At 36.7% G+C, this 27,265-nt stretch overlaps 1 protein-coding gene and 1 non-coding gene across 2 annotated transcripts in view; both read right to left on the reverse strand.

The window, feature by feature from the left end:
* TNIP3 (TNFAIP3 interacting protein 3) overlaps window positions 1-26,042 on the reverse strand; it is an 85,162-nt gene extending 59,120 nt beyond the window's left edge. Inside the window, exon 1 of the mRNA XM_023219906.1 lies at window positions 25,979-26,042. Within this exon, the coding sequence (XP_023075674.1) occupies window positions 25,979-26,010 (32 nt within the window). The 5' untranslated portion in view covers window positions 26,011-26,042. The remainder of the gene's footprint in view (window positions 1-25,978) is intronic.
* Window positions 2,558-2,664, reverse strand: LOC111547943. The gene has a single exon (XR_002733273.1). It is a non-coding gene; the product is annotated as a U6 spliceosomal RNA (small nuclear RNA).
* Window positions 26,043-27,265: the final 1,223 nt, after the last annotated feature.

Consider the following 27,265-nt stretch of genomic DNA (forward strand, 5'->3'; position numbering starts at 1 on the left):
AGATATTCTGAAACATGCATATCTCGGCCTTTTTGACTGTCCTTTGGATTATAAACCTAATGAAGGCAGAGACAGGTTTAGCCTGCTAATCATTGTATTTTTCAGAGCCTCACAGTGATTATTAAGTATTTGACAAGAGAGTAAATTGACAAGAATAACTAGATCTGAATTAGAAGAGGAGAAGCTCCCATTAAAAAATACTGTGCAAGCTGGTCCCCTGTCTTCTTCAGATGCACTCTAAGTTACCCATATTATGTCTTTCCTTCTCAGCCTCAGTAAATCCACTTCTGGGAAAAGAGGCTCACAAAGTCTTAACAGTTGAGTAGCGTAACAGGGGACACACCTGTCTGTTACAAGCCATAGAATGTCAATGTCAGTGAGCAGAGATCTGGAGGTATACTGGAGTTCGGAAGTCCTTCCCAAGTTCCCTGGTATTAAAGCTATAGTCAGGCCAATACTCGAAAGAAATATGAATAAGGGTAGAACCTTAACCAAAGGTAAGTGTTGAGCTCAATACTCCCCGAACAAACTCTCAGAGAGTTTTTTCATAAAAGCTCAAAGAAAAATGATGTCACGTTAGATTTCATGGTTAAGGTAAGCCTGAAAGACCAAGTTATGCTAAGATGTGATCTTCTATCCAGAGAGCAAGGACCCTAGTAGAGAGAAAGGACAAAACTAAGAAGAGGGTCAAACACTGCTATTCTCACTACCGTTTATTCCAAAGTTGAAAATTACACGAAATTTACCCTCTGATAGGGACACAGGAAGAACATAGCTTAATAGCATTATGGGTCAACAGAGAAAAGCTTCCTTGTTTTTGTTGTTGTTGTTGTTGCTGTTATTGTTATTATTTTAGTATGGCATGCTATTAGTAAGGTTATTTTTATTTATTTGAAACTCTATTTTCTTGAAGAAGCAGAGACTATAAGGAGTGCACAAAGATTTAGAGAATAGGAAACATAGCTCCTAATTAACTTTATGATCAAGGCTGAGCCCCTATATTTAGGTGAAGAAAAAGTTGGCACTTGATCTAACATTTGTATCACCTGTTAGTGCTTTTGCACCACTGTTCTACAGTAGAAATACACTCAGATGGATCTATCGATAAACCCCTGGAGGAGAACAAAGTTAAACTGGCTATACATGCACAGAAAAATTATGTATTTTATTGTTAATGTTCTTGGAAGTAGGCATTTCAACAAGAACATTTAAATGATGTATTTTACAGTTGTGTCTATGTTGCAAAATGAAGTAGAGTATATAAGTTATATCTTACACATTCACCTCATGTAACCACATCCCACGTCAACTATAGTTGTCCTTTAACTCATCAAAATGTTTCTCTCAAATCTCTACCTGAATTTTAGACAGGTACCATTCCAACTTGTGACATTCTCTAGGAATATGAGAAGACTAAATTTTGAGTCATATCTAATAATTTTCCCTAGTATCTTGCTGTTATTTATTAACTATGTATTTAAGTAAAGATTATTATCATATAACAAAACACTACTATCTTAAAATTATTCTCTTAACTCAAACCAATATTGTTAAGGCTGAGTTTCATTGGGACAAATATTTGAAAGGACTTTTTTCTTTAAGACACAGCCATTGCTAAAAATAATTTTATTCAAATTCTTCAGAAATTATAACAAAGGTGGTGAGAAAGACATAATTTTTATGACTATATCTGGCATATTAAGTCATTTAGATACCATATACTTTAGAGCTGTCTAAAAATTTTATAATAGAAATGCATTATCTTTCTATTTGATCATTAAATGACATTTATTTGAAACAAAAGTTTAAATGTGCATTCTTTTCACATCTGTATTGGAATTTCCTTTCAAGACATGATTACAAGTTTTGATTCTACCTCACCAGAATCTTTTGAGCGCCTGTGCATACACAAAGATGCCGAGCCAAGTCAAGTCTGACCGCTGCAGCAGTTTGCCAATCTCAATCGACGCCTGAACTGTCTGTGGATGTTAAGGAATGTTAAGAAATAGTGGAATAAATTATTGAAGACATTCTTTCTGCGTGAAATATTTGGAAGACGTCATAACAGCTTACAAAATGTCATAGGACAGTCTTAACGTACCTTCTCATCTCCGATGGCACGTTCCCAATCCTTTCGTGTAGCTGATAAAGCCCAAGCCACTTTTTGTCAGATCCTTTGCATTAGTTTTGTTTGAGATGGTACAAAATATGCTGAAACAAATCATGATCAGTTATTATGTGTAGGGTAATTCTACCTATTTGACGAGAACTGCTTTTGAAAAGCTTCTGTGGAGCTTCAGCTCATCTGCCGTTGGAAAGATTGCATTGATTTAATGATGCCTCTAGAGGGCACTCTGCACTCAGTTCAGGTCGAAAATCGTTTCTGAGGTTGCTTGCACTTTTCCCCAAGGTTTTCATTTTGAATTTTGAGTTCAGGAGAGGGGGTATGAGTATAGAGAATGTGTGGTGTACATGTGAGTAATAATTATAGCTCATTTCCTTTGTCTCATTTATGTTAAAACTTTTAATAAAAATTATTTCTTTTATTTTCCTTTTAAAAAATATGTAATGCTTCACAAATTTGCATTGCATCCTTGCATGTAGGCTGTGCTAATCACCTCTGTATTCTTCCAATTTTAGTATATGTGCTGCTGAAGTGAGCACAATTATTTCTTCCTTAATAAAGTTGGTTTTTAAGTTGCAATTATTGTTTGACATTTATATAATAGACTTATATCCAATAACTTTCCTCCTATATGCTCTGTAGAAGCTTTTCAGAAAGTTCTCATTTTATATATGTAGAATTACCCTATACATAATAACAACTGATCACGATTTGATTCAGAATATTTCCTATCATCTCTAACAAAACTAATGCAAGGGCTCTGACCAAAAGTGACTTCTGCTTTATCAGCTATACAAAAGGATTGGGACATGCTATCAGAGATGAGAAGAGACAGTACATTGTCATATGTAAGCTGATTTTTAGAAAAAATTGCAAAAATTCATATTCATTCTCTTCTTTTGTGATCTTCATATGGATGTGAAATTGATGAGCCTGGAATTTCTTTTTGTGCCAGAAATTAGGAAGAATTCAAAGAATTGATCAAATATGGCATACTTTCAACATCAAAATATGTAATTATATTATAACTCATCAAATAAAGTAGGAATTATTAACCTATACTGATGCAAATGTTAAAATAAACATAAATAAGGATAAGAAAAGGCTTTTGTTTACATGAGAATGCCTACTGATAAGTGTAGAGAACGTTATCCCATTAGGAAATCATTATTTGACAACCATCATAGTAATAATCTCAGTAAGAAGTATCAATAGATGCTAAAACTGGTGGCTGAAAATTTGATAAGAAATGGGATCTTTACATAATTTCATACTCGCACCACCAAGTATGTAGTGAATACTAGGGGAAATATAAAAGAATAACGTTACATTGAGGAATCTTGGCAAGTACCACTTTAATCAAATGATCAAGGTTAAAATCACCTGTAATGAGAAAAAGCCAAACTATGATCATATGTTAAGATGCATTAAAAAAGTTTCACATCTATGATATTCTTGCCAAAATTATAAAATCTGAATCTAATTACAAAGAAACATTAGCCAAAAGAATATTGAGAGACATTCTAGAGAAGATCAAGCCTATAATCTTCTAGTGTCAGGTCATGAAAGTTAAGCCAAGACTGAGAAACTGACCTAGATTGTAAGAGACTAAAATTTATGAAAACTAAATGTAATGTAAGATCCTGGATTGAAGCCTTTTTTATGCAAAGGATATTAATAGGATAATTGGCAAAACCTGAATGGGGTTTGAGGGTTAGATGTCATACGGTATCGATGTTCATTTTCTGATTTTGATGGTTATTTTGGGGTATGTCCTTGTTGATAGGACGTGCATACTAAATCATCCAGTGGTACCTTTTTAAATTTTTTTCTTTCTCATAGAACAGACTTTAAACTTCCAGTGGTAATTTATTTCCAAATGGCTGAGGAAAAAAATATTTTTGTGCACTTTGTAAAAATTTTTGATAAGTTTAAAATTATTTTATAAGTGCAAAAAAGCAATTAAAATATTAAACCTACAAAATAAGATCTGATTTGATACTTAAAATTATCTTTTGCTCAATGTAGAAATTATTTTATAAAAATGAAATTAGCATTTCATTATGTAGCAGGAACTAAGATGCAGACCAATAAATCTTTCTTGGGGTTTACAAAATTAGTGCTAACCGGAGCAACTAAGATGATTTAGTTTTTGTTTTGTTTTTCTAAAAGGATGTGGAGGAAGAGCTTTTGTGTGCATCATATTACTGTGATGGCATGTTCTAGCCCAAGGATTCTAGAAAATGAAATGAAATACTCCCACTATAATATTCAAAATTCAAATAGTAAAAAACATGAAACAAAAAAACCCCTAAACCTTCAGTGTCTTCATCTTTGCTCTCTTTAATGGCTGGCATTTCACTTCCCAGTGGACTTCTCATAATAAACAAATAGGCTCAGTTAGAATCCTCAGATTATAGAAGCCTGCCTTTGGAAATGTGAGTCAGTGCTAACATCCATGAACAACAGGAAAAAAAAAAGTGCACACACACACACTTCTTCTCAGCAGGGTGCAGTGGCTCACGCCTGCAATACTAGAACTCTGGGAGGCCAAGGTAGGTATATCACTTGAGATCAGGAGTTCGAGACCAGCCTGGTCAAAATGGCGAAACTCTATATCTACTAAAATTACAAAAAGTCTGGCATGGTGGCGGGTGGCTGTAATCCCAACTACTCAGGAGGCTGAGGCAGGAGAATTGCTTGAACCCCATAAGCAGAGGTTGCAGTGAGCCAAGGTCATGCCACTTCACTGCAGCCTGGGCAAAAAGCAAAAAAAAAAAAAAAAAAAAAAAAAAAAAAGTTCTCAATTAAGTCAATAGATATTTTTTAAAAACCTCTTTGTGTAACCCCCATACACCTTCAAAATCAACTGTCTGTATGCTCATAATTTTAGATGAGATTATAGAAGGAAGAAATGTGCATATAAGGGAATTTTAAAAATTATTCTTTAAACAACAGTGGTATGAGCCTTGACATCAGACAGCATCACATGGATTAAAATGGAATTATTTCACAGCATTACCTTTGGCTAGAAAAGTTATAAAACCCAAGTATTACAGATCTTGTTTATTTATTTCTGAGTATAGAGAGTGGACCATTTTTTCACAGGTGAAATGCCAAAAACATTGGGTTCTCTTTGTTTATTATATCATGCCAAACAATCGAATTCAGATGGGAATTAACAAGGGTCATGACAATGTGAGAGACCAGGAAATTAAAAGTTATTTGGAATAAAATTGTTTGTTGTTCTTCATAATCCTCTTTATATGATTGACATAAAATCAAATCTAGTATTTGTGGTAATGCAGCTATACAAGGGCTCAAAGACAAATTCCTAAAACTGGGTAAGTTAGATTACTTGACAGCAACAGCAAGTCTCACTGTAGCTGACATTTCAGAAACAAACTGACTAGGGCTGATAGCATTCAGCAGTAAGAACAGTGACCAGCAGGGAGTGAAGTGAACTGGTTTTGTGAGTGATGATACCATAAATAGGAAACAGTAGCATTCTGCTAAAGAAATGACATTTACCCTCACCTTGCTGATGCTTGTAGAAATACATACAAACAAACAGACCTCCTGCCCAGACTAGTCACCGTGATGGCAGGATTCACGGAGCCAGGCCCTGCATTAAACACCATACGCTTGATTTTTTTCGGGCTGCAGAAGGCCCTCTTCAGGTGGAAACTGTCTCAGTATTCTTAGAGTTGAGGGAACGGAGACCCACAGAGACGAAGTAATTTGCCCAAGGTGAGCTCTTAATCACTGCATTTACTCAGGAATAAATGATCCCTTGTCTGTACTCAGAAATAAATTGACAAGATCCACAATACTTTCTTTTTATAGCTTTTGTGTGTAAAACTAATAATGTGATCTGGCCGGGCGCGGTGGCTCAAGCCTGTAATCCCAGCACTTTGGGAGGCCAAGACGGGCGGATCACGAGGTCAAGAGATCGAGATGAGACCATCCTGGCTAACACGGTGAAACCCCGTCTCTACTAAAAAAAAAAAAAAAAAAAAATACAAAAAACTAGCGGGGCGAGGTGGCGGGCGCCTGTAGTCCCAGCTACTCAGGAGGCTGAGGCAGGAGAATGGCATAAACCCGGGAGGCGGAGCTTGCAGTGAGCTGAGATCCGGCCACTGCGCTCCAGCCTGGGCGGCGACAGAGGGAGACTCCGTCTCAAAAAAAAAAATAATCAAAAAAAAAAAAAAATCCATTTTAAACCTTTGTTTGTAAATTGCTAAAGGTAAAGAATTAAGACAGATCAACTAGTGATAATGGTAGAGGTAGCTCTTTTTAATTAGTTTTTTCCGCTAACAAAGTATAGGTTTTTTTTTAAAGAAAATAAATGGATGAATATAATATTTGGTTCTAAAGAGCTAAAATTCTGGAATTGGTATAGGAAGTAATTGTATGTGGTTGACTATGTAATAGAAATCATAACAATTAAATGTGAAATTCCAGTGAGATTTGGAAAAACCAAAGAATTTGTCACATTTTTTTAATGGAATTATAAATTACCTGAGATATAAAGTATATACAGCTTTGAATATGAAAAAATTAACAATTGCTTAGTAATATACATTAATACCAAAGATAACTATAAATATTTAGCAAAGGCTCAACAAATGCTGAACAAATAAATAAACAGGAAAAACAAGTCAAAAAAAACCAAAAAACAGAAAACACCTAAGCTAAGTTCAAGCTAAAATACACATTTGAAGTATTTAAATTTTTTAAATAAAAATGATGAATCAAAGAGAGTAATGACAAAGAGATCATCTTTAACATGTAAATCTATTCCAAACCTAGCTGGAAAACTAAACATAAACAAAAAACTGGGAATTACCCAAGAATTCTGAAGAAATTTGGGGGCAAATTTAGAAATCCTCCTCAAAATACATTAGCCACCATGAAAGAGAAATGAAGATTGTTGGTATTATTCTTGTTAATAAGGAGAGCCATATAAGAAAGTCAAAGTCCTTATCAGTGAGCAGTGGAATGTCATGGTGTAAGTTCACTACTATTCAAGTGTTTTGCGCTATGGAAAGAAAAGTTTCTGTAATGACAAATCTTGCTTGACTGAATAAATACGCATGTGAAAGATTCACCAATATTACAGGCAAAGGCAATTTTAAACATTGGGTAAATATGAAAATGTTCGTCATGTTTTTAAAAATATATCCTAGAAAAGAACTAGAGGATGCGGATAATAGACATGTTTCTGGGTGAGTATAAATATTTGTTCTCTCTTAAGGACCTTGAGTAGGAGAAGTTTCATTCTTGTTTTTTTTTTTTTTCTTTTAGAAATTACTTGTAAAAGAAAGTAAGCAATGACATTTTTAGGACTTTTCAAACCAAAATGCTAAAGCAAAACGAATAAGCTACAGAGAAAATGCACATATTTATAGGAATAGGCTGAAAAGTAGAGCATGACCTTCATTGTAAAGAATTGCATTTAGAGAAGAAAATAACCCAAAACATATGGATTTGATATATATAGACTAAACTTTCTGTTGCAAAGAGATTTACAAAGCATTTAGATTGTTTGCTTATGAAATCATTCTCACAGAGCCTACAGTGCAAAATTTCTAGATGACTAGATTTTATCATTAATTTGGCAAATAACACTTCAGCACCTATTATGGGCCAGATGCATTTCTTGGTGGTTAGCATATTATGTCAATGAACAAAACAGAAAACAAATCCTTGTTTTCATGGAGCTTATATTTCAAGGTTTCTGTTAAAAACAACAAAAATTGTAGCATTATTTTGCCTCTAAACAAACTTATAGTGAATTTACCCTCAAGTTCCTTAATAAACATGACTTGAAAGATCTAGTGAAGATGATCAAGAAGATGGGTTGCCTCAAGGTAAAATTTTTAAAAGTTGGTTTATGTGTCTGGAAAATATAAGTTCAAAGAGAGTGTTAACAAAATTATGGAATATGTTATGAGAACAAGCTGTTCTTTCAAAGTAATGATGGTCTGAGCTGTCATAAAATATACATATAGCTCTGAGGTATTTAAAATTTTTAAATAAAAATGAAGAATTAGAGAGGGTAATGAGAAAGAGACTGCCTTTAACGTGTAAACCTTTAAAAGAGATCTTTGAAAAGGGTATAGATCCTCTTCGATGGCCAGAGATACAAAGTTGTAAACAATTAAGAGGAAGTTTAGTGAAATCCTAAAACCAAATAAACAAACAAAAGGACTAGAGAAAACTCAGATGTGACATGGCAGGTGCAGTTGAAAGCACTGAGCAAGGAAGGAGAGAGAGCGGATAGATAATTCGAAACAAAAAATAAAGCAAAACAAAAAACAAAACCAGAGCATTTAGGGAAACAGGGACATACTCACAGAAATGGTGGCCATACAACTACAGGGAACCAGGAAGGGATGGATGCTAGAGCCGGGAAACTGTTAGTAAACTACCGGTAATATCTATAGCACACTAAGCTTCAAGATATACCTGTAAAGCTAGTTGTTACTTAGGCAGCAGTTTTCACTTAAAAGAAGTCGGACATGAGGTCTATAAGAAATAATCTTACTACATTTCTAGCCCAGAAATACCTCTTTCTGGCAGAGGTAGATGGGCAGGAAAAACAAGGACTTCAAAGGCCCTGGTTATGAGCAGGGATCAATGAATGGGAGGAGGAAGTGACGCCTGGGAACCGTTGATTAAAGATTTCAACCCATGACAAGCTGAGAGATCTGAGATTAAGCTTATCACCGAATTGATCTTTATCTCCAAATTCCTCTGTTCTTCACTGGAATTAAGAATAGTGTGCGCACCAAGCTTCAACAGCCTGAGAAGAATGGCCTGGAGAAGAGAAAGCTGATCATGTAAACACAAATTCACAATGCCCAGAAGAAAGACATCATTCTTTTGATACCCTCAGATAAGAAAGGAAACCAAGGAAGCCTAATCTTTTCAAGTGACATCAGAGTAGGTAACTTGTCAGGGTAGGTACCTGAGGACGGTTGTGTAGGTTGTTGTGTAAGAGCACCTGGCTTAGGAGCGAAGGCTGGGACACAGCCCATTCTCTACTTGCCCAGTCAAGAGCCCTCGTGTGGGGCTGCATATGCCCAGAAGAAAGAGTGCTTTTTCTCAGTTACACAAAGGCACTACACAAGCTAGCATTGCCTTGGGAACTGTGTCCCCTCAAAAACCATGGTCAGAGGCAGAGGCCTTACCTGTCAATATTGTGATGGCATTTGGCATTTCTTTCTTTTGTATGTTGCAACACTGTGACCACTTTCACTGGGTTCCTTTACTGCCCCCAAATGGGCACAGACATGCTAAAGGAGCTTCCTCTTGCCTTGGTTCTCACCCAAATAGGTAACATCAGCCACACCTGAGAATGCTGAACAATGGGTTCACTGAGACAACTGCAGAAGAGTTTCCACAGAGATGCTACAAAATTATAAATTCCCTTTTGCATAATCCACTAAGAAGAGGAATATTTACAGTCCAAGATTTCTCAAAAACTTTATAGTAGGGCCCTCCGTAGACTTTATTTAGACACAATGTCTCAAAACTGTACCTAGTTAGAACTTGTCAGGCTGAGGGGGTTTTCCACACTTCTGAGCAACGTTTTTCAACTTTACGCAGAGCTTTGACAGTTGGCAGCTGCGGGGTCCCTGGCAGTCTCTGGATTCACAGAGACCCCGGAGCACACATGCCCTGACTAGTGGGCTCCCATGGTGCTTTTAGTAACCACCAACAAACTGCTGTCTTTTCCTATGATAGAACCATCTAGTTCAAAGAGAACTGTGGCAAACACCTACTGCCAAAGCTATTGGGTTAATGATCCCGGAATTACTGCCAGCAATCAGGCACCTTGGCTATCTTTTTCTCAACAGATTCTTTGTTGTTGTTTATTTTTGTTTTAATTTCCTCAGAGAGCTTTTTGTTCATTTTTATCCAGCAGATTTCTGGAACCCCAGCTCAGCTGGCCATTTCAAGTCCTCTGTTCAGGCTCTGTTAAGAGAACAAACAAAACTGTACTGGAAAATCACTTATCATGGGCAGAAATAAACCCAGAGGGAAGTGTCACAAAGTGAAACTGGCTTTTTGGATCTGCTTGGTGAGAGTGAAAGTAAAGGTCACTTTTTGGTAAGATACTCTGCATATTAGCAAAAGTGGAACTGTGTGCTGGGGAGGAGAGTAGGAGTTGAAGGTCAAGGGGGAACTTTGGTGGCTGCAATAACCATGATTAATTTATGAATGGACTCTAAGCTATGTAAATGGATGCTTCTGATGAGTCTGGATGAGTAGGGGACAGGAAAGAAAGTTTTGAGGTGTGAGGAAAGTCCAGAAAACGTGCTAATCAAATGTTCCATGAAAGGGGGCAACTGGGTGGCCATACGGATGCTTTATTTAGTACTTGGAAGGACTGCAGAAGGACTTACTGCAGAAACCATGAGGGCGTTCCATGCAAGATGGCGTGTGGTCAATGGCTGGCTTCTTACAGAGCAGTAGGCTCCAGGGTGGAACATCTGGTTACTAGGCATTGTTTTGTATCTCATGTGTTTAAAATTAGTTTTTAAGCATTATGTTGTACGTACGTCTCAAAATCAAACAAAACTCCCAAAATAAAAGACAATAGGTTTTCTAAGAAGAAAACATAAATATTGTTCTACAGCATGAGCATCATGATTATTGCCTTAGGCAAATTTGGTGCTAGAATGTTTGTAAGACTTTTCTAGCTAAGCCTATCTAGCTTCACGCAATACATGTCTGCATGTTATTCTTCCAGGCTTGTGCCATGATGGAAAGAGCCCTGGACCTGGAATCAGAACAGTTGTATTCTAGATTAACCAACTAGCTATGATTTGGGCAATTATTTAGCTCATTCATTTGTACATTAATTAATACACACATTCATTTATTCAACAGTTATATACCAAGAATCTGCTATGTATTAGTACATGAGGATCTCATTTACCTTATATGTAAATTAAAGAAACTGCCTAGATAAACTCCAATATTGAAGTTATATAATTTATTTTAAATGTCACATTATTTTGAAGTATTGAGATAAAAATCTAGGTCAACTCACAAACAAATGGAAACATATCCCATGCTCATGGATGGGTAGAATAAATATTGTGAAAATAACCATTCTACCAAAAGCAATCTACAAATTCAATGCAATTCAAATCAAAATACCACCATCATTTTTCACAGAACTAGAAAAAAAAATCCTAAAATTCATATGGAACCAAAAAAAGAGCCCACATAGCCAAAGCAAAGCTAAACAAAAAGAATGAATCTGGAGGCATCACAATACCCGATTCCAAACTACACTGTAACGCCATAGTGACCGGACCAAAGCAGCATGGTACTGGTATAAAAATAGGCACATAGACCAATGGAACAGAATAGAAAACCCAGAAATAAGGCCAAATATTTAGTCAACTGATCTTTCACAATGCAAACAAAAATATAAACAAATGTTGCTCCCTATTCAACAAATGGTGCTGGCATATTTGGCAAGCTACATATAGAAGAGTGAAACTGGATCCTCATCTCTCACCTTATATGAAAATCAACTCAAGATGGATCAGAGACTTAAATATAAGACCTGAAACCATAAAAACTCTAGAAGATAACATTGGAAAAACCCTTCTGGACATTGGCTTAGGTAAAGACTTCATGACCAAGAACCCAAAGCCAAATGCAACAAAAACAAGATAAATAGATAGGATTTAATTAAACTAAAAAGTTTCTGCACAGCAAAAGAAATAATCAGCAGAGTAAACAGACAACCCACAGAGTGGGAGAAAATCTTCACAATCTATGCATCAAACAAAGGACTAATATCCAGAATCTACCAGGAACTCAAAGAAATCAGCAAGAAAAAACAGATAGTCCCATCAAAAAGTGGACTAAAGACATGAATAGATAATTATCAAAAGAAGATATACAAATGACCAGCAAATGTGAAACAATGCTCAATATCACTAATTATAAGGAAATGCAAGTTAAAACCAAAATGCAAAACCACCTTACTACTGCAAGAATGGCCACAATAAAAAAATCAAGAAATAATAGATGTTGGCGTGGATGTGGTGAAAAGGAAACACTTTTACACTGCTGTTGGGATGTAAACTACTACAACCACTATGGAAAACAGTGTGAATATTCCTTAAAGAATTAAAAGTAGTCTACCATTTGATCCAGCAATCCTACTACTGGGTATCTACCCAGAGAAAAGGAAGTCATTATATGAAAAAGATACTAGTACACGCATGTTTATAGCAGCACAATTCACAATTGCAAAAATATGAAATCAGCCCAAATACCTATCAATCAATGAGGGGATAAAGAAAATGTGGTATAGATGGATAGATAGATAGATAGATACCATGAAATACTATTCAGCCATAAAAACAAACAAAATAATGGCATTTGCAGCAGCCTGGCTAGAATTGGAGACCATTATTCTAAGTGAAGTAACTCAAGAATGGAAAAACAAACATCATATGTTCTCACGCATAAGTGGGAGTTAAGCTATGAGGACCCAAATGCATAAGAATGATACAATGGACTTTGGGGACTCAGGGGAAAGAATGGGACAGGGGTGAGGGATAAAAGACTATACATTGGGTACAGTGTACACTGCCCAGGTGATAGTGCACCAAAATCTCAGAATTCACCATTGAAGAATTACTCATATAACCAAACACCACCTGTTCCCCAAAAACCTATTAAAATAAAACATTCAAAACAATCTAGGTCATCTGATATAATACATAAACTTATTTATCAGGTTATTGGACCATGTATTTTCAAATAATAGCCCGTTTATTTTTTAATGGATATTTTACATTATAGAAATACACCCATTTTAACAAGCAAACACTAGAGAACACAAAAAAGTTAATAATATTCTTATGCTTCCTTCAGTTCCACTCTACTCTGATAATTAGTATTAACATCACTCTTCCATATTTTTCTGTGTTTATACAAAAATAAGTAGAGTATATATACAATATGTGTGTATATATATATACTATTTATTTATTTATTTATTTATTTTTTTTTTGAGACGGAGTCTGGCTCTGTGGCCCAGGCTGGAGTGCTGTGGCCTGATCTCAGCTCACTGCAAGCTCCGCCTCCCGGGTTCACGCCATTCTCCTGCCTCAGCCTCCCAGTAGCTGGGACTACAGGCGCCGCTACCTCGCCCGGCTAGTTTTTTGTAGTTTTTAGTAGAGACGGGGTTTCACCGTGTTAGCCAGGATGGTCTCGATCTCCTGACTTCGTGATCCGCCCGTCTCGGCCTCCCAAAGTGCTGGGATTACAGGCTTGAGCCACCGTGCCCGGCCCATATATACTAATACACAAGATATTTTTGTTTCTTTTTAAATTATAAATATATATTATAAATTAAATATTTAATATTAAAATATTGTATTATATATAACTCTGCTAATTATTTGGTTATTTTGCATTTATGCAAAACTCTCTGAATATTCCATCAGTTCATACATATTGCTCTAATCATTTTAAATAGCCAAATAATATTTCAAAATTATGAATGGACCAAATTTACTTCGTGAAAGGAAAATAAATCTTAGGGCCCAAAATCACGAAGCTAAAGGGCAAAGTCAAGCTGAAAACTGCTTAGGGCAAACCTGCCTCCCATTCTATTCAAAGTCACCCCTTTGTTCATGGAGATAAATGCATATCTGATTGCCTCATTTGGAGAGGCTAACCAGAAAGTCAAAAGAATGCAACCATTTGTCTCTTATTTACCTATGCCCTGGAAGCTCCCTCCCTGCTTCAAGTTGTCCTGCCTTTTTCAGACTGAACCAATGTTTGTCTTACATATATTGATTGATGTCTCATATCTTCCTAAAATGTATACGATCAAACGCTGCTCTGACCAGCTTGGGCTTATGTCATCAGGACCTCCTAAGGCATGCATCCTCAACCTTAGCAAAATAAACTTTCTCAGTTAACTGAGACCTGTCTCAGATTTTCAGAGTTCACAACTTAATCATTTCTCTATGATGGAATAGCAAGTTGTTTCTAATTACGTTTTCCTCTTGGTGTCACTACAATAAAGGTACAATAAAAATACCTGTCTAGATATATTCTTACATACTAGTATTTTGTTTATATAGAATAGATTTACCAATGTTAGATTGTCAGTTCCAAGGGTATGGACATTAAAACTTTTAGTAGTGCTTCTTGGTTATTTTCTAAATTGGTTACAATAATTTTCATTTCTGTCAGCTATGTGTAAGAATTCTTATTTTCCTGCAACTGAAGTCAGTCCTAGGTGTTACTGATATTTTTGCCAACCAAAAGAATTCCATTGTTTTAATTTATATTTTCCTAATTACCAGTGATATTGATCATATTTCAATATGTTCATTATTCATTTGCTTTTATCTTCTATAATTGTTCGCTCTGGTTCTTGACTGGTTTTTCATTATGTGTGTCTTTTCCCTTTCCCATTTGTAGAAGTTCTGTGTCTAGTTAGCATTTTAACAGGTAATAGGTGTCATAGAAGAAATATAGAGCAATGTAATTGGAATCAGGGTTATGAGGTGTTAGCTGGGGAGATGGGAATTGCAATTTTAAATGGAGTGATCAAAGGTGGAACTTATTGAAAGGTGACAATTGAGCAAGGTGTGAAGGAGGTGTAGTATGGGCCACATGGCTTCTTGGGGAAACAGCATACCCTGTAAAGGTAGACAGTGCAAAATCTCTAAGGCTAGAGCTTGCTTGGTTTTTCCAACATACAGCAAGAAGGAAAATAGGCTGGAGTGGGGGAAGTGAGAAGGGGAGTTGTAGCAGATTACACTGGAAAGGTAAAAGGGAGCCAGCTCAAGGAAGCTCATGGGCATTGTAAAAACTTTGCATTTTACTCTGAGTGGATGGGGGTTTTCAGCAAAGGAGGGATATGATATGACATAGTTTGGAAAGATCACTCTTGTTGGTGGCTTTAGAACAGCCTGTAGGGAAACATGGGTAAAGGTACCGAGACCATTTAATAAGTTCTTGAAATTATGCGGACTAGGGATACTTGTGGTTTGGACAGAATGGTAGTGAGGGATGTGGAGAGAAAAGGTGGTATTCTGGGGGTAATTTGAATTCAGCCAGTAGGAGGGAAAAAGGAAAGAGAGAAAAAGCTCAAGGGTGCCTGGCTCCAAGTTCTTTCAGATTAAGAAACTGGAAATAATAAAGTTGCCCTTTATTGAGACCGTGTACTAGTCTGTCTCATGCTGCTATGAAGAAGTACCTGAGACTGGGTAATTTATAAAGGAAAGAGGTTTAATCGACTCACAATCCTGCATGACTGGAAATGCCTCAGGAAACTTAAACAATCATGGCAGAAGGCGAAGGGGAAGAAAAGCACCTTCTTCTCAGGGTGGCAGGAAGAAGTGCAGAGCAAAGGGCAAAGGCCCCTTGTAAAATCATCAGATCTCGTGAGAACTCACTCAAAATCATGAGAACAGCATGGGGGTAACTACTCCCATGATTCAATTACCTCCCACTGGGTGCCTCCCACAACATCTGGGAATTATGGGAACTACAATTCAAGGTGAGATTTGGGTGGAGACATAGCCAAACAATATCAGACAGGGAAGACCAAGTGAAGAGCAAACTTAGACTAGTCTTAGGAGACCCTTACTTGGGATATCTTTTAGACTTCTCAAGTAGACATGTTGATTAGGTAGGTGAATATGCAAGTCTTAATCAAAATAAACTTTTTGCTAAACACTCTTCATGTGTTATCTCATTTAATCCTCACCTTAGCACAATTAGGAAGAAGCTATTATTCCCTGATCCTCAGGTAAGTTAAATATGATGATAATCAACTTGTTCCTTAAAAATAATCTATAAATTATTCATTATCCTCATAGGAATTTTATCATAAATTTATTGCTCTGACTTTTAAAATATAAATGTATTTAAAGGTGTTAAGATATTACATTTGTGTATATATATATATATAGTGTGTGTGTTTGTGTGTGTGTCTTGTCTTTTCTTTCTTGAGGTCTCCCTCTGTCACACAGGCTGGGGTGTAGTGGTGTAATCACGGCTCACTGCAGCCTCAGCCTTCCAGACTCAAGAGATTCTCCCACCTCAGCCTCCTGAGTAACTGAGACAACAGCAGCTGGGACTACAGGTGTGTGTCACCATGCTCAGCTAATTTTTTCTTTTTTTTTGTCTTTTAATAGAGATGGAGTTTCACCATGTTGCACAGGCTTGTCTCAAACTCTTGGACTCAAGGGATCCACCTGCCTCAGCCTCCCAAAGTGCTAGGATTACAGGTGTGAGCCACTGAGCCCAGCCATGTTTTATTTCTTGCACTAAGTTCCTGAGGGTACAGAGTTATCTAATTTTGAATTCATGGGAGTTGTACATGAATTGAAAGGCCAACTTTTCAATGTAAAATAGAAATAAGTTCAAATATTGACTCCAAAGGGCAAAGAGCTAAGGCAAAAAAATGTGATCAGGTAGAGGGAAATGTTTTCATTGGAAGAAAACAGTCATGGAAGATCATATTAGTGAAAATATAGTATGTGTGATCTGGGGTTCTTTGTTTTGTTTTATTTGCTGTTTATTTGTTGCTGTTAATGACTGGAAATTGAAGAAGAAAGAAGAAGGAACCCTGAATATTCAGAGAATTGTTCAGATGTACAGAAAAAAAGCCTCAAGATCAGTAAAAAACAATGATCAATGACATATTTTTACTCAAAGCATAAAATAGACATTAAGTGTTGACAGTTGTAAAGCAGAAACTTCTAAATTAAAAAGAGCAACTAACAAGTCCCAGGAAAATCAAGAAAATTCCGTTAAGTTTAAATCTATTAAAGTTTCATAGAAACCAGGATATGTCAGTGAATGATTTATAATAGCTGTATGTTAATAGATTAGGCAATAAAGTCTATGTAGATGCTATATATCTTTAAATCTTACTCTCTGTATTAGTTCATAATTTCAGTGATGTTTAGATGCTTTATTTAACACTTTAACATTGACTTAAGGTATTAGTTAATAAAAACAACCAGCCTGCAGATTTGGGCATGGCAGCCACACAGAGGAGGGCAATTTAGACAAGGAGACCAAAAATTTGAAACTGCCTTTACAAAAATTATAACTGAGAAATCTATGACAGTGAAAGAGATCTGACCTAACTGACTCCATCTTGCTTCTAACCTGCAAGCTGACCTTGTTCACTCCTGGATATAGGCCAAACTTTGGGAAGAACTTAGTTTATAGTTTAACTTTGAAACAAAGATGATAACAACCTGATATGGTTTGGCTGTGTCCCCACCCAACTCTTATCTTGAATTCTACTCCCATAATTCCCATGTCTTATGGTAGCGTCCCAGTGGGACATAGTTTGAATGATGGGGGTGGTTTCCCCCATACTGTTCTTGTGGTAGTAAGTAAGTCTCATGAAATCTGACGGTTGTATCAGGGATTTCCGCTTTTGCATCTTCCTCATTTTCTCTTGCTGCTGCCATGTAATAAATGCCTTTTACCTCCCGCCATGATTCTGAGGCCTCTCCAGTAATGTGGAACCGTAAGTCCAATTAAACTTCTTTTTCTTCCCAGTCTCAGGTATGTCTTTATCAGCAGCATGAATATGAACTAACATACAACACTTTCCCAAAACAAACACCCCTCTACCTGGGGACCAGACTGCCTCTATAGGACTAATAAATTATCCACTAAATTAGAAATTATGGTTTAGGAGTCATGCAGCCAGAGACATCAAGATTTGAAACCTCCCCAGTTGCTCCTAGGGATAACATCACCATTGTAAAACCCAAAAGGAGATATTTTACAGACCCTGAACTAAATGTGTCAGCTGGTGCCACCCAGATCAATAAGCTGATTCATCTGGTCTTGTGGACCCCACCCAGGAACTGACTCAGCACAAGAGGGCAGCTTCAAATCTCTATGATTTCATCTCCAACCTAACCAATCAGCACTACCCACATCCCAATCCCCTACCCATCAAATTATCCTTAGCCCTGATCCCTGAATTTTCAGGGAGACTGATTTGAGTAAGGGTAAAACTGGTCTCTTATTCAGCTGGCCATGCCTGAAATAAATGTTTTCTTTATTATAATTCCTCTGTCATGATAAATTGGCTTTGTCTAGGCAACAGGCAAGGAGAATCCATTGGGCTGTTACAAGTGGGTGTGATATAATAAAAAATATACTCTGTCTCTGTTTCCTGGCACAGAGCTTCTGATATCCTTGGAATTTCTTAAGTGATAGGAATGACTGTCTCTTGTTATTTTAACTATACAGTCCTCTGGACCACACCTAAGTTTATGCTAATGAAGTCTGTCAGGGTGCACTCCATGGAGAGCTTCAGGGCGGGGCCCCCAGAAAGACCAAATTTGTGATTAGAAGGTAGGAACCATTCCCTGATCTCCAGGAAGGGGAGGGAGCTGGACATTGGGATGTAAATATTCTTATAAAAAAACTTAAGTCTACTGGGTTCTGTATGGATATAAATACTCTTGAGCAAGGAGATCTGGAAAGCTTCCTGGTTGGTATAACACATTGATGTGCTGGGAGGATGGCAGGTTTGTTAAGGGCAAGGATGCTGTGTGACAGCATCTTCATGGCTCACCCTTTGGATTCTTTTCATCTGGCTGTTCCTGAGTTGTATGTTAATAACAAACTGGCAACATGTGTTTCCTGAGTTCTGTGAATCCTTCTCATGAATTACCAAACCTGAGGACGGGGTTGTGGTAACCTCTGAATTTGTAGCATGTTGGTCAGAAGTACGGGTGGTCACTGGACTTGTAACTGGCCTCTGAAGTGCGGGCTGTCTTGTGGGACTGAGACCTTAACCTGTGGGGTCTGTACTAACTTCTGGTAGTGTCAACATTGAATTGAATTATTGGACACATAGTTGGCATGGAGAGTTGTGGGAAGAAACTACGCATTTGTGGTCAGAAAAAAGAAGTCACACTGGGTATAGTGGATGCTTAAATGAACTCAAACAAGCAGCATTATTCCTAGAAGGAATAGTGAACCCAGAGGAAATAATTAGGCTCCAGGTTAGCCTTGTAAACTCAGACCAATAAAGTTATGACAAATACCACACATGTGTGTACCTGTGAAGCTCCATTAAACAAATACAGAAGATTCAAGATCTTCTATTTTTTATTCCAGATAGAAAAAGATAAATATCCATTATATTATTTTAGTGATGTTTTATTGATCATTTTAGTTATGCAACTTTTATTCACTCACTCAGCAAATATTTATGGAGATTTACTACAGGCCAAGAACTATTCTAGGTACTTCTTATAGTATATTTCTTACTGTAGAAAACTAGTTGGTGGCACATTTTTTTGGTAATGTATAGAGTTATGCTGAATTTTACATGACTGCTTCTAATAAAAGAGAAAACTGTTAAAATTTGAAGTATTTTTAAGGCTTTAGATTAAATGACTTACCTAAGAAGTGTGATTTGAACTCAGGGAGTCTGACTCAAGCAACCACACTCTTAACTACAATACAGATTTTAAATGGTGTCATTGAGATAGTGGATAATCCTCACTTCTAAATAAATAAGAACTTTTGCTATCAGCTTTGTTCAAAAGGGTAGGTGTGAGGTACCCTGAGCCCACAGATGAAAAGGTACTTCACCATCCTTTAATGAATTATAATTTATAATAAAGAAAGGAAAAATTACTATTACATAGAGATAAAATAAGTCCTTGTTCTCTGGCACATTTTTTAATAGCTGAAATTGCACCAGGTTTAGTAATGATATCTTAAATAATAGAAGTATTGGTGGTCCCCTAAGGGAATATCTTCTAATATATTGCTTGGACTTCCAGATGCCTATTAGATATTAATAGCCACTTAAGCCCAATTTCTTCACACAGTCTTTGAAATCATTACAGATCAATAAGAAAAGCAAATAAAATCCTTATTAAATACCTGTTGCACAAATAGGTGTCTTAGTCTTCTTGAGTTGCCATAAGGAAACAGCATAGACCAGGTATAAACAACAGGTATTTGTTTCTCATAGTTCTGAAGGCTGGGAAGTTTGTGAGCAGGTAGGTTTCATTCTAAGACCTCTTTTCAAGTCTTGCAGTGTGCTCAAATGACCTCTTCTTTGTGCACATGTGGAGAGAGACAGCAAGCTCTCTGGTCTCTTTTTATGAGGTCACTAATCCTATTGTACCAGAGCCCCACTCTTATGACTTCACTTAACCTTAATTGCTTCCTAAGGGCCCTATCTCCAAATGTAGTCACATTGGAGGTTAGGAGTTCAACATGTGAATTTAGGGGGACACAATTCAGTCCCGCTGTTGTGTTCTAAAACAAAGTATGATGTAGCACAGCAAAAAAATGAAACGAAAAAGAGAAATCATCAAATGATTTGGATCTTAAAATAAATATTATTTTGCATTTTAGTACGCTGGTATTTTCTGTCATAAATGAAAACCCTGATCTGGTAATATAAAGAAAATAAAGGAACTTCTATGGTTAGAACAATGAAAATAACTAGGCTTGGAAAGCAGAAATACCCTTGGCATAGAAATATTTCCTAGATGTGAAACTGAAAAATGATTCTCTAGTTCAGTTGGCTTGGAAAGAGGGGTGATGTGTGATTTAAATAATCATGATCCAATTTAACTAACAGAGCAGAATATTTAGAATATGAAGTGATAGCTAGAGTCTTACGTCAATATAAATACTAGCAAATGATATAAAATACCAAAAAGAGGAATAAAAAGGTATTTGAAACAAATCTTCAATATAACCTGCCTACTCTCTAAACTTATATTTGAAAAGAGACGTAAGTATTATCCCAAGTGGAAGCCCATGAGAGATGAAAACCCAACTCACTGAGGGTATTACATTTAAATTTTCAATTTATGTGAAGCAATAAAAACAAAAAGATTCAAACCAAAGCCAAATTGAATTTTCCAAACTCTAGTCTCTTCATTTTTCCCATTATTTCTTCACTTAGTACATTTACACAAATTCCTGTCAGAGTAGCAGAGAGAGTTGTGAATTTGTTATTTTCAAATTGCCCTGAAAACTAGAATTTTGCTAATGCAATACCTTCTATTACATTAACTGGCTTTGAAACTGCTTCAAATTTAAGCCACAGAAATGGAATGTACTGCCATGGAGGGTCTGTATATTGAATTATCAACTCGGAGGAGATGGCTTCAGCATAAACTCTGAAGCCTTCTGCAAAAAGAGAGCAAGTCCTTAGAGTTGCCACACACAGAAAGGACAGACTTACAATTCATTCAGCTGGCTGCAGGTTGTCTGTGGCCTGCCTGGGGCCTCGTACAGACCTCCAAGCAAGCTCCGTGCCACCACAGCTTTTATCAAAGACATTTCCACTGAGGTAAAAGCTGGGTGATTTCCCGGGGCCCAGCGCGGTGGCTCAAGCCTGTAATCCCAGCACTTTGGGAGGCCGAGACGGGCGGATCACGAGGTCAGGAGATCGAGACCATCCTGGCTAACACGGTGAAACCCCGTCTCTACTAAAAATACAAAAAACTAGCCGGGCGAGGTGGCGGGCGCCTGTAGTCCCAGCTACTCCGGAGGCTGAGGCAGGAGAATGGCGTAAACCCGGGAGGCGGAGCTTGCAGTGAGCTGAGATCTGGCCACTGCACTCCAGCTCGGGGGACAGAGCAAGACTCCGTCTCAAAAAAAAAAAAAAAGCTGGGTGATTTCGCATCTCTAGACACACAAATTTTATGCTGGTACCAGTACTTCCCAGAAAAATGCTAAGTTGATTCTTGGGAAAATTCTAATTTGGTATTCTTTTCAACAACATCTCCCAAAGACTTTCTAGCATACAGTAATAGCCTTACAAGTGATTTCTACATTGAATCCAAGAGTGTATGCAAGCATAAAGTATTAAAGGCAGACAGAACAAAAGGTATACTGTAAATATGTTCTTGGACCTTCTGTATAAGGTAGGCCTCAGAATATGGAAATCTGTGTTTATCCCATGGGTGGTGTTTGCATGGAAGAGGCTTTTCTGAAATGTGCCTTATGAGCCTGGCTCAAAGCACAAGTTGTCCCAAAGCTCCTTGTCTCAAATCTCTGTGAATTTATCCATCCAATAAAACGTAATTTCATCTAATATGCTACACATAAATAAATAAGATTGAGAGACTGCTTTCTTAATGTGGAAAGAGAAGAAACTTAGTCTATTGTCCAGAGACCCAATGGGACTTTGATGTTTATCAGTTTGAAGACATGTAATTTCTGAAAAACTAACAAATTTGAATTGCAAATAAATAAATTAGTAAAATTTATGAAAAAAATTATGATTGGTCTGTGATGTTTTGTGTGTCATTAAAAAATACTTATTCATCAGTGTTGCTGCTTATTTAGTGAAAAGAAAAATACTTTTATTTAGCTCTTCAAACTATAAGATTCTCTTGTACCTAACAAAACAATATGAATGGACAGAAGATACATTTTCAGGGATGTCTGTCTTTATGAAAAGGTATGAGATAACCTTAGCTTACAGTAACTGTATAAATGGTTCTTTCTTCTGCCTTTCAGAACAGTTAAATTTAGAGTCAGCTAAGAAGGAGGTTAAAAATAAAGAGGCCAAAAGAATTGTAAAAATGCCCATGATATCATAAAAGAGATCATTTTAGTTTTCGTTTACCACATACATAGTACAAGTAAAACCTCTGCCTGTCACTCCATAAACATTCCTACACTTCTCTTCCTTTTATGAGACAAAAAAAAAAAAAAAAAATAGAACTTTAAGGGACTTTTAATAGCCAGCAGCTGTTTGGCTGCTCAGTGTTGCATCTGGAAGAGAGTATGCTACTCACATGGAGAAAAAAAGACAGAAGTATTGTTTAATTTTCTTAATGTCCACCAATGCTTTACATAAAGACATTTGAATGGTTTGAATATGAAGAAAGACACAGAGCTCCTTAAGTACATCTGAAATCCACTATATCGTTACCAGAAGGCATGAACAACGGATGGCATTAGATCCTGTTTAATATTAGGTTCAGTGACTGCAGTTGTGAATGAGTTTAATGCCAGGTAAAAGGGTCACTTCATGAGAACACAAATTCATCTCATTCTTTTGAGATGAGGTCTACTTCAGGCTAAAATGAATTATAGTAGTTTTTCTGGCGATGTTATAATTATAATTTTCTGAATGCATGATCCTTTTTTTTTTTTTTAAATAAAAGACATTCTTCTTACAATAATTGTTAGGACAGGAAAGCACTTGCTTTAGAAAAATTAAAATGAGGAACTAGTATTACAAGAGTACTTCGAAAAAAGGATGACCCCAGGATCATACATGTTGAGAGGGATTGCTTTTATAATAACAATATGTTTCAAAACTGTGTTAAAGGGAAATATAAAAACTATAAAACATCATGTTTACTTTGATAATCCCCCACACTGACAATCAAAATTATTTCTTCCACTCCTTTATTTTCCTTTGAAAGGAAGCCTGGTGTGGCAACCATAATATCAATACGTAGGCCCTAAAGCACTTCAATGAGGAAGGAGTCAGTTCAGGAGTGATAGAGGGAAAGATGACTCAGGTGCTCACTATTCTCTTCCTGCCCTGTTTGCTCTCACCTCTCTTCTTTATTCTTCTTTCCCACTTCCCTCAGGCAAAGACATGGACTGCGGCCACTGCCTCACTGCCTCATCCCTTATCCTTCATTCTGCACTTCCGGGTATATACACCCTAGAAGGCAACTTGAAAACCATCTTCTGAACATTTTAGATTACTATCAAAGAACCTAACTAACCCTCTCTATTCAAAATACAAAATTTTAACCACTGTAGAAAAAATGTTAGCTACTAAATTCTACATAATTTTCATCATCAGTAAATAGAACTAAACAGTAAAATGCATTGCTGGCTGTGGAGAGGAGGCAAGAGAATGGGACTCAGGAGCTCACACAAAGTCCCAGAATTCTCCACGTGGAAGGAAATGGCTTGTGCATGTGGAGAGGTGGTGGGGTGAGGATAGCCCCTACGTCTTAGAAATAATAGATTTCTCCCTTCCTTTCTTTATTCCTCCCTTCCTTTCTTCCTTTTCTACATGGTGAAATTTTGCCAAGCATATGCTTCTGCTACCAAAGGAGGATGGGTATCATCTTTCGTAGAAGTTGTTCAACATCACATCATATATTTTTTGTTTCTGTAATGCCTATAGTCTCTTAGAGGTTGTCAATATAATAACTTCATCCTCAAATGACTCCTGTGATGTACATTTCAATTTTACTAATATTTTATTAAAATGTATATAAAATAGATCAATGCTTATTGTAGACCCACAGTCTTCGGGGGGAATATTCTGCTGCATGTCAAGTCTTTCCGTTGAGGTAGGCAAAATCATATTGACAAGGAGAGACTTACACACCCAGCACAGTTATAGAATAATAAAGTATAGTGCACAGGAAAATGCTAAATTACATACAATTAAAGGCTAAAATGCTTGTTAAAGATACTGAATGTAATTGAGGTGAATGGGAGAAACTAATATTGCTATATTTATTTGAACTTCAGATCTTTTGCTTTTCCAATTAATTTTTAACACTATTGCTAGAGTAGCCTATTGGAAATCCTTGGTTCAAAATTCTTAAGGTTACCCCTTGTCCAGTCATGATTTTCATATTGAAAGTACAGATGGGCCTCTTTTAATGAAAAGATTCTCATAGGCAATCTGAGAATATGACTCCAGACACACAGGATCTGAGAACTCTAGTTTAAGAACCACTGGCCTAAGAACTTTATTATTATTATTTATTTAAATTATCTTTCACTTGAAAGGTATCATAAAATAGAAGTTTTGTCTTTATAAACAGAAATATTGGCCTGTAGAATAAATTCTCAGCTATTTAGTCTCTCACTCAAGACAGAGTATAAACTGAGTTTCCTTTTCACTACACACCACCTGCGGAAGCCAAAACAAACCGTTAGTTGATCCAGACACAAATACATGACTATACTTCCACCACATCTTTGCACACATTCTGCCTTCAGCTTGGAATAGCCTTTCCTTCTGTTTTTCCATCTTTCTCCCCAGTTTCTCTTTGCCAGAAATTAGGTTAAAGCACTTCATGTATTTCTATCCCAATCTCTGGAAATCTCACTTTCCTCCGATTTCTAAGAACAGTTTATCTGTGCCTCTTTCATGAGGCAGAACATCCTACCATATATGATGCATGACTTTTCACTTCTAAACTTCAAGCAGCTTGAGGACAGGGGCTGAATCTGATTCCCCTTCTGCAAGGAGCAAGCAAAAAATCTTTTATGTAAAAGGTGCCAAAAAAAAAAAAAAAAAAAAAAAAAAAGAATAACTCTATGAACCAACAAATAGAATGAGGCTTTAAAAAAAAAACATTGAAAGACTGATAGAATGTGGAAAGTGCCTAAGTAAGGGATGTTTTTTTCATAAGGAACTTAGTAAACTTCTCAAATTCCTTCAGGTGAGCTAAGGATTAAGCAAATCAGGAGAAAAGATAAAGCTACTCCTTCACCTTACTGGTGGAATACAGTTGTTTCCTAGGAGACAAATTTGTGCAATTACAGAGAAACCATCTACCAAGGCTTGTCAATGGAAATTTACAAATACGTTAAAAATCAAATAATCTTCATAACCTACCATGACTTTTGCCCTGTGGATAGCAATAAAAGAAAATATGTTCGGATAGATGGGCCGTACTGTGACCCGTCATCTTTTCCTTTTCTATTCTATACAGCTCCATCCAGACAGCTTCTACTTCTACTCTTAATACACTACCATTGTTGCAAAGCAGAAGTGCTCTAATTAGAATATTAGTATCAGAAGCATATAATCTCCAAATAAACTGTTATTACCTTTCAGAATCTTCAGATTGATTGGTGAACATTACCAGTTTATCGTCCTGTTTCTCATTTTTGTTTATGAGCCGTCCACATGGAATCTAAAAGAAAAAAATATGAAGGACATGAGTCTCAGATGTACCTCAAGGGAAGTTAACTATGTCAGTCACCGAAGGAGAAAACCACCTGTTAAATGCATTTTTCATCAAAAGCCATGTTTTTATTCTCATGTCTTCTTTTCAGCCCTGCCAGACGTGAGAAGACAGACCACAAGCCTGCCTTCTGCCTAGTTTCAATGAAAGGTAAAACACTAGGTGTAAACACAGGCTCAGTGAGTTAAGGAAGAATCTCATGACAGGGAGAAATTGTCCAGGAGCAAGTAAAAGAAAGCAAGACATTCTAATACGCACAGCATGAACGGTTAAAGTTGTCAGACTGACATGTTTGTAGTTTAATTAACCCCAGTCTAGGAATGAGTTATCCAGGAGTGCCTACTGAGCCCAGGACGCCAGCAGCTTTCTTCTAGGAAGAATGCTCATGACAGCTTTTTCTCCAATAGGAGTTATTGATTATTTCTATGATTTTCAGGGCAACAAGGAAAGTGGTAATGGGACAACGGAAAAAAGAGAGAAAAGAAACTGTACTTGTGACAGAATTTGTTTCTCATTTTTTTAAATTTATTATTAAGTTGCACTTAAGTTTGGTGCAACTTAAACACCAAACTGTGGACAAACATTATACAGACTACATAGTACCTCATGGGACTTACAGTAGAATCTTGAGATTGAAGAATTTGAAGATTTGTGTATGCTTTAAAAGCCAATTCCTGCAGGCAATGAACACATTTTAAATACATCTGGAAGCCACCAATTGCTGTGACCCCATTAGAACATTTAGGAGTTAGGCACATGGGAAACATGAAGCCAGTTTGTCTGAGTTTCATGCCTCTCTGTTTAATTATAACAACAACCAAAACAAAAAAAAAAAAAAAAAAAAAGATTTGTTAAAATGCTCCAGGAAAGATTCATTTCAGCTATTGGCAAGCTGGCTATACATAGTGTGGGAGGGTGGCTTTTTGTTTTGTTTTGTGTTGTTTTCAGCTTGTGACAGCTGTTTAAAAATCATCTGTTACCACCATGGTAGCTAGTTACTAGATGAAAGCAAATGCCTTTCCGGACTGTGGAAGGAATTGGACCACCAACTAGTGCAGCTATCTTTTAAATATGCAAAATTGCACAACTGCGCGTCTTGTTTATATGGCACGCTGGAGATATTACACAATTCTGCAAATATGTTGAAGAG

This window comes from Piliocolobus tephrosceles, chromosome 3 (genome assembly GCF_002776525.5).
Source record: "Piliocolobus tephrosceles isolate RC106 chromosome 3, ASM277652v3, whole genome shotgun sequence".
Taxonomy (NCBI): Eukaryota; Metazoa; Chordata; class Mammalia; order Primates; family Cercopithecidae; genus Piliocolobus; species Piliocolobus tephrosceles.